We start from the raw sequence: 14,568 nt of genomic DNA on the forward strand, positions 1-14,568 counted from the left end.
TAGGTCTCTTATCCGTCCAGACAATGGGGGATACTTACAAAAAGAGCAAAGGAAATGCAGGTCTCGAAGGGGTTCAATTTCAACTGAACCTGTTGACTGTGTTCTTGCTGAACGCCATCCACAGCCGGAAAAACTGGAAAATCTCCACGGAAAACAAGGAGGCGGGAAAGTTCGACGACCTCGTGCTCGATTTGAAAGATGAATGCGTTTTGCTGCAGGCCAAGTTCAAACAGACCAAGAAAATCAACAAGGATCAACTCTTTTCGTGGAACTCGAAGACCGCCGACTTCAGTCTCCCCAAATACTTTTTCTCCTACCTCGAGGTTAAGTCTGAGTCCGTGGAGAAGACTGTCATCGTTTGCACCAACACAAGCATCGACGAGAAAGACTTGAAGCGTTTTCTGACCCGTCATACTACCGGACCCGACAGCATGCTACACTGCGAAGGGGCCTCCTGTCAATTTTTTACGTTTAACGAGAACATCCTGCTTGAGTTAAAATCCAGCGCAGAGATTTACCTTGATAAAAATTTACAAGGCAAAGGCTTCGACAAAGAAGTAGTGACAGACGAAAACGTCAGGGACTTCCTGAATCATTTACAATTTTTTTCGAATTATCCAAGCGGAAACAAATTAGATAAAATTATTGAACGTTTATTGACACGCTTGAACAGCTCTGCTTTGTATCGAAAGGTATCCTCGCAAGAAATATACAAGAAAATAGAGGATTGGTTTAAACAGCCAAAAGGTGAATACCTGACTGAGGATCGAGCTAAAATCATGTTTGGAGAAATAAAGAGCGACAAGTACTGCGAACAACTGAAGAACTACTACGTATCGTTTAAGCAGGACGATGCTTTTAGCTTCACGGATACGAAAAGAATCTTCCACGTCAGTTCCCAAGGGGGACATTTATTGCCAGTGCTGAAAATTTATCACGCTCTTCAGAAAGACGAAAGCAAGAAACTATACGTGAACCCTGAGGATGCACTTGAAGTACAGCGCCAAATTCTCGAGGCGTTTGGACTTTCTCGCTACACCTTCTTGGTGATAACTGGGGTCAAAATTACTGAAGAAACTGCGATAAAGGAAATATGTGGCAAATTAAAGGATGCAATAAAGAAATGCGCATACAAGAAGGTGATTTTGGTGGCCGAACCTAACGACAGACTCGGCCAACAAATTGGACCAGACGATATTTTCCACGTTGACGGATCTGTGACGTTCGAAGACCTCTCGGAAGAATGCCAGAAGAATTTAGTGAATAAAAAGAATATATGTTTTCAAGGAGAGGAAGTCAGCTTGGAAGAACTGTTAACGACGCAAGCAAGTAAGGACTGGGCGAGAGCTGTGGATTCCGACATTCTGGAAAGACTGATTAGAAATAAACGAATCAAAGTAGGCGTACCAACGTTAGACCTAAACGATGGCAACTCGCGATGCTACGTACGTCGTACGTTTAAAAGGCAGGTGTATAAGAGTGAGGGAGACCAAGACAGTGACGAGTTACGAGTAGAACTATCGCCAACGATACCTTTAAGTTTGGTTGGAGAAAGCGGTGACGAGATAAGTGAGGAGATTTTTTCAGAGGAAGGCATGTATGGCGTGATGGAAGACGTGGTACTTATCTCGGACGGTGCGGGAATGGGGAAGAGCACCGTCGTCGCCAGACTGGCGACGCTCGTAAAAGAAAGAAATCCTCACTTGTGGGTGATCAAAATCGAACTCTCCGAGTACACCGTCATCTTAAGGGACCTGAAAAAGAGCGGGGAATCCCTAACCGTAACGAAACTGTTGAATTCTGAAAAGGCTACGGAACTGACGAACCATTTAGAAAGGTTCGTATTTTCCGTGGACAAGAAGGTCGTGCTGGTGCTCGACGGGATCGACGAGATCAGTCCCGATTATACAGGGCTCGTTCTGGACCTGCTGACCCAATGCCTGCAAGCGGCCAACTTTGCCAAACTCTTCGTTACCACGAGACCCCACATGGTGCGAGAATTGGAAGAAGTTTTGAAAGTGAAGCCGTTCGTGATGCAACCGTTCACGGAACAGAACCAAGTGGACTTTCTCGCTAGTTATTGGCTGCACAATCTGAGCGTAGATGTCGAGAATAAAGGCAAGTGTGAGCAGTACGCCAGGGCGCTAATAAACAGGATGTCATCGTGGACGAAGGGATATTACCAGAAGGAAGACGACTTTACTGCGATACCCCTGCAACTTGTTATGCTGGCGGAGATTTTTCAAGAGAGCATAAAACAGAAGGAGTTGTCGTACTGGGAAGGATGCATGGAGTATTTAAAGGAGACGAGGGTGGAGCCGAAGCTGCCGGAAAAGATGAGAATCAAGGAACTATTCGAGATGTTTATCGTGAAGAAGAGGGACATCTACATATACAAAGGAAATCCCACTGGTACCTCGATGGCGAACAGGGCGTTGATTAAACAGTTTAACGAGTCGCTCACTTGGTACAGAAAACTCGCTTTGGAAATGGTCCTACACCAGAAAGACTGTCAACTATTCTCGCGTTACCGACAAAGTTGCGAGGACATCGACGAAGATACACTGATAATAGGAATTGTGCAGGTATCGAACGGGGGCGTTCGCTTCATCCACAGGACTTTCGCAGAATACTTTGTGACGGAAAGCCTAATCGACGAGTTGCAACTTCAGTCACGCAATCCCAACGTAAGCTTCCAGGAGTTCTTCATAGACCACATATTAAAGTCTCCCAATTACAAAATTATCCGTGCTTTCCTCGATAATTTCCTACAGAAGGCGGTGGACCCCATACCTCCAAATATTTTCGAGTGCTATCGGTCCCAGGCATGTCACTTTTTCGATTCTACCCACTACGACCACCTCGTTCATCTCCTGGCAAGAGAAGGTTGCGTCGCGGTCCTGCAACTCATACTCGAGAGCGTGCACTTCAGGGCTATCAGAGACAAAGAAGTTAACATCGAAGACCTGCCGTCCCTTAACACGGACGCGAATGCGATCGCCTCCCCGGAAATTGAACGAAACACGCTAAACGTCATACAGGTTTTGGTGCGAGAGGGCGGGCTCAACATCAGGAACAGGTTCGGACTGACGCCGCTTCACGAAGCCGCTAGAAACGGCCACTCGGAGATGGTGAGGTATCTCTCCGAGCAGGGGGCTAAAATCGACAGCAGAGACGCGGAGGGTTACACGGCAATGCATCTGGCTGCAATGAAGGGCGATCTGGACAGTGTGGAGTACCTCGCAAGAACCGGCGGCCATGTCAATATCAAAGACAACGCCGGGCTAACGCCACTGCACTTCGCCGCATGGAACGGTCAGTTGGACACTGTAAAATTCCTGATTGGACTGGGCGCAGACTTCAAGGCCGTAGACGAGTACAATCGCACGCCGCTACGATTGGCCGCCTTGAAGGGTCACTTGGACACTGTGAAATTCCTTCTTCGAAAGGGCGAAGATGTGAACGATAGAGACAGCAAAGGCTTCACGGCGTTGCATTATGCCGCCGCTAACGGTCATTTGGACACAATCGAATTCCTTCTGGAATTGGGTGCCGATTTCAGTGTCGGGGACAATGAAGGGGGCACGCCGCTGCATTTGGCTGCCAGGAGGGGTCAAACGGACGTAGTCGTATTTTTTGTCAAGCTCAGCGGTGATGTCAATGTCGCAGACGACAAGGGACGCACGACGCTTCATTTTGCTGCGTCGAGTGGTCACTCGGATATAATCAAATTCCTTCACAAGCTGGGCGCAGATTTAGTTGCTAGGGATAATGAGGGGCTGACGGCACTGCATTTGGCTGCTTCGTATGGTCACTTGGATACAGCCAGATTCCTTCTGGAACAGGGTGTAAGTGTCAATGTTGGAGATAACGACGCCACCACGCCGCTACATTTTGCTGTCCACAATAGCCACTTGGACATGGTCAGATTCCTTCTCGAACTGAGTGCAGATTTCAACGCTAGAGATCATGCCGGCACAACGCCACTGCATTTGGCTGCCTCGAACGGTCACTTGGACATAGTTAAGCACCTTTTAGAACTGGGTGCAGATTTCGATGTTCGAGATAATGATGGAGCCACGCTGCTGCATTTGGCTGCCAGGGAAGGCCAACTGGTCGTTGTTGAATTTCTTGTACAACTCAATGACGTCAATATCAAAGACAGCAACGGACGTACGCCGCTGCATTTTGCTGCTGCGGGCGGCCACTTGGAAGCAATCAGACTCCTTCTAGACCTGGGCGCAGATTACAATGTTGGCGATAATGAGGGCATGACAGCACTGCACTTTGCTGCGGCGAATGGTCGGTTGCACGCTGTTAAATTCTTTGTCGAACTGGGTGTAGATGTCAATGTCGGTGATAACGATGACAGCACGCCACTGCATTTGGCCGCCAGGGGAGGTCAACTGACCGTTGTCGAATATCTCGTGAAACTCAACGGTGACGTCAATATCGCAGACAACAACGGAATGACAGCGCTGCATTTTGCTGCTGCGAATTGTCACTTGGACACAATGAAATTCCTTGTGGGGCAAGGCGCCGATCCCAATATCAGGAATAAAGATGAACGCACGGCAATGGATTTCTTCAGACAAAAGTCATTCGGGTACGGACAAAATCCCAGTTTTTAGCCCGTTCGCCAGAATCCTAACCTTGACAAGAACCATCCTCAAATTGGAAACTGTTATGTATGAGACACGATTGGGAATAGAAATGTAACGGAAAATAGGTAAGTACTAAAGGGTTGTAAATACTTCTTACTGCTCATAAACTGAAACAATTTAATGGCAGCATCAAAGAATAAAAACCGATTATCTTTCCTTTGTTTAGTTTTGTTTATATGAAGAATTATTAAATGCACAGATATTTTATTCAAAATTCCATTTATTATGTGAAAATTAACTTTTAGTCCACTTACTCAGGGTTTTTACCTCCGAATTCTTTATAACTGAACCGATTGACATGAAATTTTGACTGAATGTGGGGAATGCCTCAAGGAACAAAACTTACATAGTGCCGAAGTGTGCTTGGGGGTGGAAATTTTTACGCCCAAAATAACCACAGAAATCGATAGAGGAGTCAGTTTTAAGTAATAAATGTTATATAAAGTTTTTTGGATAATCCAATACTTTCCGAGTAATTCGTCATTGAAAATGTTGGTTTTACTGAAAAAGTGCTTGTTTTCGTACAGTTTTTTGCAAATAACTCTGAAACCATTGGATTTAACGAAAAAGTTGTAATGAACACAAAGAAAGGTAATAAAAAACAAATCTAATGGCATTATTTTGTTTTTCTCTAATTGCAATATAAACCGAGTTATGGATTTTTAAACATTATTATATGTTAACTAAAAACTAAATTGGAACCAGTTAACGTTAAATAACGCCAAAACCATAAATATTAGGAAAAAAACTATTTGAACCTTTTTTGAAGTACTTTGAAAAACATTTAAAATGAGCTGTTTTAAAAGCCTTTAGAATCAAAATTAACAGAAATATGATCGAAATAACATGATAGTCTAATTTTTTTTAAGAAAACATTAATAAACAAATCAGTGATTTCTTCATTTATGTTCTAAGGATATGTTCTGGGTCTTTGGCTCACTTACAAAGCATGATGTTGAAAATTGAAAATGTTAATTTTTCAAATTTTTGAAAAAAAATCGATTTTTACGCTGTAACCTAAAAATTAAAGGGTGTACGAAAAACATACAAGAGTAAAAAAATTTAGCTTTATTTTTGCTGAAGATTTTGTTTAATTTTTTTATTCCTCTAAAATTAATATTAATCGAGATATCTCTATTTTAAGTTATCATATGAATGAAAGAACCACCCTTTTCGATCCCTTTAAACCCTTTAAACTTAAAAATGAAGGGCTTAAAAAAAATCAACTCAACAGTTCACATAGCCCTTACAATTCCCTTCAAAATGAGCCTTTGTGCGATTAAAAATTTTAAAAAGTAAGAAAGTTATCGTCAAAAAAATAAACACGTGTATAGATAATTTTAGGAAAATTTAGCTCAAACAAGAATATTGAAGCATTTAGATCTTTTTTGTATATTTACACGTATTTAGTAGGTGAATATTCGAATAAACCAGTACTATACTATATTATAATAAGAGAATAAATGTTCATTTAATACGAATGCACATTTAAAATGTTTCTACTCTTTCAATAATATTTTTTCATTTTATTTTCTAACGAAGTGGCATTTTTCAAGGGTTGAAAAGTTGTAATCGATAAAAAAGATTTTTTAATCAAGAAATCAATTTTAATTTGATAAAAATGCATGATTAACACGTTTCAAGTTGAAAAAATTTTTTTTATATTATTTTCATCCAAAGGGGGTGTTTTTTAAAGGTTTTTTTCGGTTGAAAATTTGGGATACATTAAGTTTCATGTTAGATAGCACATGAAATTACTCATACTGCATAAATAAAAAAGATTTGATTACATGAAATGCTTAAATTTGTATTTTTTCTTTTTTTTCCAATAAGGGGTGGTTTTCAACCCTTAAGAACAAAATGCACACCTAGCGCATATATAAATTTTGAAGTGGGAGGTAAGATGAGCCTAATTCTAAATTTTGAGAAAAATCAATGCAGTTATAAAAAATTCAGAGGTATTACTATATTTTCAGCTACAGTAACTGGGCTATATAGAAAAAGGAACTAAAAAAGTTCCTAACGAAAACTTTGAGCTCCCTCAACGTATTCAACTGATTTTAGTTAGCCTTTCACTTTATTTTGTACGTTTCTGTATATCTAATTAAAAAAATTAATATGCAGTGAAAATGTTTCAGGAAACAACTTTAATGAATTAGCCATTTCAGAAAAAATGGTCAGCTTCAGCTGAAAAGTTTTACCGCATGCAGGTCAAAGAAGGATTGATATGTGTGTTGAGGAACTTCAAAGTTAGCTTGGTTGTTAGATATTAAAAAAATATATAATTGTTCACAGAGAGCTACCTAGTTTTATTTACGTAGGTGTATATTAACACTAAAAATGAGAAGTTGGATAAAATTTATAATTTTGGAGTAATTTGACCATAACAGAGACGCTTCAACTTTGTAGATAAATAGGAAAAATATGCTATAATAAAACTTTCGTATTTTTTCCAAGGCAATAAGTCTTGAAACCATTGTATGAGAATTCTTAGTTTTCCCTAGATTTATTTGGCAATAAATTTAAAGTCACAGTTTTGGAGCTGCTACTAACTCTGGTGGTATCTCGGACATCTGAACATCATTAACACTGTCCATTTTCAATATTTTTTTATGTATTTTATCACTGACAGGTATTACAACAAATTTGACTTTTATCACAAAAATTAATAAACAATGATTGTAAGCTAAACGACTTCAAGCAATTAAATTGTAATGAAGACATGTTAGGTATACAACAATACAAAAAAAAATGTATGTGAACCTCATAGTAAAAGCCAGTGGCGGCTCTTGACTTCCGTACCAGGAAGGGCAGAAAAATGTAGGTACAAACTATAGAAAAAAAATCAAATATAAAATGATAGTTTTTATTTTAAGCGCTATTAAAATATAGGGAAAATTTACTCAACGTTATTTTTTATAGCGAAGGTCCATCTTTTGTCCGAAATAAACTTTTCAATTACTTTTTCATTAAAGTTGTTTGGTATCTCGAATACCATTGATTTATCAATAGATAGCATGACCAGTGCTACAATCAATTTAAACTTTTTAAATTTTTAAAAAAACAAGAAACAATATGCAAGTAATTGAATAAATTGTTCTTATTTAAAAAAATGCGGTTAATAGCTGTTTTTTGGTTACGGCCGGACAAACTGCGTAGTAAATATGCGCTACTCCCTCCCTGCTTCGCGACGGTAACCATGACCACCACTGTTTACACTTTACAGATGTTGAGCCGGGCTACGTTTAGCCCACGTATTAAAGTTAAATTGATTGCACATTACAAATTTAACATTTCCTTTTTAATGTGTAGCATAAGGCTAATCTATTTAATTGCCCAGATAACATTGTAACTAAATTTTAAATTTTTTTTTTAATATGAAAATTCCTAGGGGGCAGCGCATATTGGAATAGTCATTGAAGCTTTTCACCTCCGAATTCTTTGAAACTGAACCGTTCGACTTGAAATTTGGCAGATAGTTAGTTAGAGAAAAGGTCAATGAACATTAGTGACATAGCGCCCATTGACGCTTCCACCCTGTTGGGGGTTGACCCCCCTTCTCGGGGGTGGACATTTTTTTCAAAAATAACACTGGAAATCGATGGAAAATCAAATTTTGAGCAAAAAATATTCGAAGAAGTTTTTCGAAAAATCAATAGTTTTTTAGTTATTTACGATTGAAAACATGGAATTTTGAGTGAAAAAAAAACACTCAAAATATTTTTCGCGAATAATTAAAAAACTACGCATTTTATTTAAAAAAGTGTAATTAACAAATATGTAGCTTACAAATAAACAAAGAAAATCGTTTTTTAAAAAGTGTTGTACGTCCTATATAAAGCGAAATATGGTTAGTGGAAGGGGACTTGTTTTGGGGGGCATACTCGAATCGATGTATTCAACGTCAAATAACAGAAAAAGGATTAATTTTTGCGTGTTGCGCCCCGGGAGTTTTTTGTAGTACTCAAAAAGACCTTCAAAATGAGCACTTATAAAAGTTAATTAGAGCAAAATTGAAGGGGTTATTGTCAAAAACAGAATTAAAATTAATTGTAGACGCTTTACAATTAGTTTTGTTTTAGTGTTTTTCATACAATCCTGAAGTTAGGCCGGTTTAGAATGGGTATTTTTTTTTTAATAATGTACGGTAAAAGTTGAAAACGTATTTTTCATTATTCAAAAGAAATGCCTTATTTATATAATAACTCTGAAACTATGAAAGATACGTAAAAAGTAGTTTTTTTTCAAAAAATATTTTGCAGTTTTTTATTCCTATAGCCTAAAATATAAAGGAGATATCGCCGCTTGAAATATCCATTTTAATGAAAAAACGACCTGTCTCGAGCCCTTCGATCCTTTCCCTTTAAAAAAACGAAGGACTTAAAAGGTTTTATATGCAAACGATCTTACAGCTCTTAAAATTATCTTTAAAATGCTTTTTTGTAGGATACTATAGCTTCAAAATTAACCGAGTTATGGTAAAAAAACCAATGACATTATTTCGGAGCAAAATAGACTTTCTCATTTTTATATATTATATATAATTATTATATTATACAAATAAAATAAGTAAAAAAATTTAGTGTGATTATTTATATGTAGCGTAGCAATTTTTTTATGATTGATTGTATTTAAAAATCGATTATAATAAAAATATTTGACATTAATATTGGTAAAAGGGTAGTTTATAAGAGTTGAAAATGGCAAAAGTAAAATATTCTTTCATAAACAATATAAGGGTATTTTTATTTTAAATTATTGCACAGTTATAGCTTTCCAAGATTTAAAACATAATTTTTTATAATTTTTTTAGCACAGGGGCGATTTATAAGGGTTGAAAAGTGTTATGAGATACAAATTTTTTCATAAGCAATGAGGGAATTTTTATTTTAAATAATTGCAACGTTAAAGCAGTCCAAGCTTTTAAAAAGTAATTTTTTATCATTTTTGTCAATACAGGGGTGGTTTTTAGGGGTTGGAAGGAAAAAATTCTTTTATTAGCTATAAGGTAATTTTTATTTTAAATAATTGCACGATTCAATCATTCCAAATCTTTAAAAAGTAATTTTTTATAATTATTTTTTGCACAAGGGTAGTTTTTAAGGGTTAAATAAAGTGTCAAAAGTATCAAATATATCATAGAACATGTTCGAGAACATGGAACATTATTAATTTTTGTGCTTGAACAAGATTTTTATCAATAAAATGCTTAAAACTTAATTTTTCAATTTTTTTCAATTAGGGGTAGTTTTTACCCCTAAAAAACAAAAAGCGTCAATCTGGCTTATGTCACTTTTGAACTTGAGCCTAAGATGAGCCTTATTCTAAATTTTCATGCAAATCCATGCAGTTTCAAAGAATTCGGAGGTACTAGAAGCACAACAGGATTTTTGGGACAAGGTGTGTAAGTGTATACAAGGTGTTAACGAAGTAAGTACTCAAAATTGGAAAGTATGTAAAACATGTTGAAATATGATGAAAACCTTAGTAGCCTTTTTGTCAGTGGCGGCTGCTAAGGGAGATCGATGCAGCCCTTTGAAGGGGTAACTCAGGAAACAGTTTTTATTTCATAACTTCAAAACGGTTTAATATTAAATCACGAAATTTTGGGGTTGTATTACTACTATTTATATGCTTAATAATCGGCATTATATACGAATCAAAATTTGCTACAGGGGCGTAAGAAAATGCGGAAACATGGAGCAAATTTTACAATTTTTTTTGTAGGCAATTTTTTCTATTTCCTGAATCGAAAATATGAAAAAAAATCATATTTTGCATAAAAAAGGCACTCTTGTATATCACAAAAGAATATTAGAAATATTTGAAAAATTACTCACACCATTTATACTGTTTCAAAAACGCTTCTGAAATGGAAATTATCTAAAGTTGAGAGCATTATGAGAACAATATGGTAATAAAATTATTATATTACTCAAACATTTCTGAAAATATACTGAAACGCGCCACGCGCCATTATTCTATGGCTAGAAATTGGCCTCAATGATTTGGGATCGAGGGGGATTATCCCTCTTTATCCTGCCTCATCTCGTGTAGGCCTGGNAAGAAGAAACTACATGTAATTTTAAAAATTATATCTGCTTTTATAATAAAGGAATGGTAATTATAAGATTGTTTAACCTTATTAACTAAAAATTAATGCCTACTTAATAAAAAAAATATTGTCCTCGATAATCTATTAATGATTAATAAAATCTTTACTCTCTTTCCTTATAATATTGTATGTACACATATTGGAACCGTTCCTAAAAAATCGAGCCGTTTACGTCCAGCGTAATTCGTAAATTTATTAGACTTCGTCGTTCGGTTAAAAAACACACCTTGAAGCGTTGGCCGCTAGAGCAGCACCTGCCGGGGTCCAGTTTCGTGACGCACACTGGGCGATATTTTTTGTACAAAATCCCGTCCTTAACTAGACTTACTCTTAATGTACTTAAACTCTTCCTTCTGTCATAGATTTTCATAGAAGTACGAAACGTTCTAAACTATAGCCCATGTTCAGAAATCTATGAATGGAAATAATAGAAAACCAGCACAGATTGACCATGAGAAATCAGCGGAGTCATCGCTGAGTGTGATCGAATGTCTACCCTGGTCAAAGTTCCATAATCCTTAGGGTCCAAGTCAAGGACCTGGATAGGAAAACATGTCGTAGACTAACTGTCAATGCCCTCAATGAAGACGGTAGACGGACATAGATCACATTGCAAAAGAAAAGTTTGAAGGAAGAAAATAGGTCACCAAAAAAAAATATACTATATGCGCCTAAAGTAGAAAAACGGGTCAATTAAGGTCAGAAATCGCAAATTTTCAAAAAATAACATATTCCCGCCACATTTGGTATACGCGGGTTTTCATAGTCGCTGATCACGGATCCAAGGTCAATTTTGCAAAATTCAAGATGGCGGACCAAATTTTCAAAAAATATCACATTCGCGTCAAATTTCGTATACGGGGGTTTTCGGCGTCGCTGATTACGAATTTGAGGTCAGAATTGCAAAATTCATTTTGTAATTTATTTGTTTACTTTATAACCTGAGTACCCAACCATGTTTTAACCTTTTTGAAGTACATAGGTAATTGATTTAATTTTTAAAAACGGATTGTGGTCCCGAAAACCCCCGTATACCAAATTTGGTGCTAATGTGTTATTTTTTGAAAATTTGGTCGACCATCTTGGATCCGCCATCTTGAATTTTGAAAAATTGACCTCGGATCCGTGATCAGCGACCCCGAACACCCCCGTATACCAAATTTGGCGCGAATGTGTTATTTTTTGAAAATGTGTGGTATCTGACCTTAATTGACACGTTTTTTGAGGTTAGAAAAAGAGCCATCAATTCTGAGCGCGGATTCACTTTTGGCGGAGTCTTAACCATGTAAATGAACATTTCAATATAGAAAAAATTTTTTTTGCTATTTTTGACCTATTTTTTGAGGTTAGGAAATTCCTGTGATGTGATAACTCAATTCTGACACCGGCTTCGTGATCAGGAGGCAAAAATACTAAGGATAACATATGTTGCATGAAAAGTACAGACAACTTTTTTTTGTGTGGCTGTGTTATTTATGTCCTCAATTTTCTTTACATAAATTATAAATTGTCCGTCGAATTACGTCTCTCATCATGTCATCGATATTTTTAATTTTTTATTTTCGCTTCCTTTTTACGCAATGATTGTAACCACCTTGTTTAATAAATACTCTAAAACTTTAGTTAATATGTGAATTCTATTTATAATTTCATTAAATCTGATTTTTCGTTTTCTTACTTTTTTTAAACAATCGTAAATATTTAAACTGAAACGCTGGCATTGACCATGTAAATATTTATGTTTAAATTCTAAATCTGCTTCATCAACAACCGGTTCTACTAATTCAATTTTGTCTGGTGGTATTTCGTTTTGCTCCGTTTCAAAAGGTCTGCAAAATGCCATGTAATATTAGTAAACAAAATATCCCTCTTATTTCTCCCTTTCGCAATTGTAATATGAATGGTTAATAGAAGGTGCCTATAATAAATTAAAATTACCTAATTCACACTAAATTTCGCATTGCTGCACTGCACTGCTAGGCCATTTGCCGACAACTGAAATTGATCTGATCGCCCAGTGTGGCCGTTTGCCCGCACGCTCATTCTTCAACTGGGCGACTAGACCTGTATATGGGTGTGGCAATGCCGAGTTGTTACGTAGCGACCAAACCTGGTACATACTGAGTAGCTCTTTGGTCTTCAATTGAGATCGGAAAGGCCATACATTTTGAATTAAATTGAACATAATAATTATTTATGTGCGTAGATTAGAAAGTGGAACGAAAAGTATGGGCACTTTCTAAGTGTGGTGCGTACAATATTTTTCGTGCCACCGCCAATAATTTGACAATAATAGGACTACAAGAGAGTATACTCGTATATCGGTCATGAATTAATATCAAGTAGGTGTAACTTATTTGTTATTAATTAGTTGAACGTGCATAAAGTACAATTATTTTTATTTTTATATTGAATGTCCATTGTTCCGTTTTTGTTCGAAGTAACTTTTGAATTACTTTTTCATCAAAGTTTGATGTTTCTCGTACCATTAATTTTTCCACAGTTAAAAAACACAAGAAAGAAGACGTAGGCAACAAAATTTTACAAACAGACTCAATGCTCCACAATTTGCATCGTCGTCTGGGGATTTACTGCTTTTACTACTAGGTACCCCCCCCTCCCCTAAATTAGTAATCTTTGCGCTTTTAAGATTAGAGTTTCTTCCCATTGTACTATATGCTATATGCCTTATGCTATAATGACCAGCCTCATGGTACAAAAATACATAATTATAACATATCTACTATGATAAAGCCAGCATATCAATAACTTTGACGACTTTGAATTAAAACTCAATCAACAACCATTAATTTGTTTTATTAAGAAACAGCAGCAACCACAGTTTCATTTTATAACTAATATATACAGATATTTGTAGCTTTTTTACCTAATATTAATCCTAACTACTAATATTCTATCGTCACACACTTCGTCTTCANGTAAAACAAAAATATCGAGGGCATAAACGGAACATAAAAAGAATGTTGCTGAAACGTATTTTGGGGAGGACACCTTGGGTTTCTAGAACGTTACCAGAACGTTGCATGGATTTTTTATGGAACGTTTCGAGAAAAATGGACACGCTGAAACATGTCAGAAACTTAAAAATGTTTAGTGGAAATTTTTGAGCAAGTAATGAATTATTGAAATGGATTTTACTAGAAAAAGGCTCATACTGTCAAAATCTAACAAGAGCACCTTTTTTATACAAAATATGATATATTTTCATATTTTCGGTTCAGGAAGTGGAAAAAATTGCGTACAAAAAAAAATTGTAAAATTTGCCCAATGGTCCCGCATTTCCTTACGCCCCTGTAGCAAATTTGGATTTGTATATTGTGCCGATTATTAAGCATAAAAATAGTAAAACAACCCCAAAATTTCGCGATTTAATATTAAACCGTTTTGAAGTTATGCAATAAAAACTGTTTCCTGAGTTACCCCTTCAAGGGGCTGTATCACCCTTAGGGGCTGCCACTGACAAAAATTCTACTAAGGTTTTCATTATATTTCGACATATTTTACATACTCTCCAATTTTGAGCACTTATTTCAAGTACCTAGGTGGTGGTGGGCCAGCACTCAACAATTGTGAAGTAAATTTTAAAGTAAATATTCACCGTGAACTTATTTTTTATAATTTTCATTGACCTCTTCTCAAGTAGTACGCCTATAGAATCTTGTCCTCTGCACCCCTCACCTCCCTTCCTCGTTTAAGTGCTGGATATGAATCAATGGTCATTATTATGGAACACGGGTATAGACGACTTTGAATTAAAATTCGACCAAC

General features: G+C 36.6%; 1 protein-coding gene across 1 annotated transcript; it reads left to right on the top strand.

Moving 5' to 3' along the window:
• The first annotated feature begins 347 nt into the window (after positions 1 to 347).
• Positions 348 to 6,864, top strand: LOC108911978. The gene is made up of 2 exons (XM_018717075.2): positions 348 to 4,729; positions 6,803 to 6,864. The coding sequence occupies exon 1, from the start codon at positions 432 to 434 to the stop codon at positions 4,629 to 4,631; it is 4,200 nt and encodes a 1,399-aa protein (XP_018572591.2). The 5' UTR covers positions 348 to 431; the 3' UTR covers positions 4,632 to 4,729; positions 6,803 to 6,864.
• The last annotated feature ends 7,704 nt before the right edge of the window (positions 6,865 to 14,568 follow it).

The sequence above is a fragment of the Anoplophora glabripennis genome, unplaced genomic scaffold (assembly GCF_000390285.2).
Source record: "Anoplophora glabripennis isolate ALB-LARVAE unplaced genomic scaffold, Agla_2.0 scaffold1010, whole genome shotgun sequence".
Lineage (NCBI taxonomy): Eukaryota > Metazoa > Arthropoda > Insecta > Coleoptera > Cerambycidae > Anoplophora > Anoplophora glabripennis.

Coding starts and splice junctions, on each gene's coding strand:
- LOC108911978 (XM_018717075.2), top strand. CDS start 432: ATGCTACACTGCGAAGGGGCCTCCTGTCAATTTTTTACGTTTAACGAG.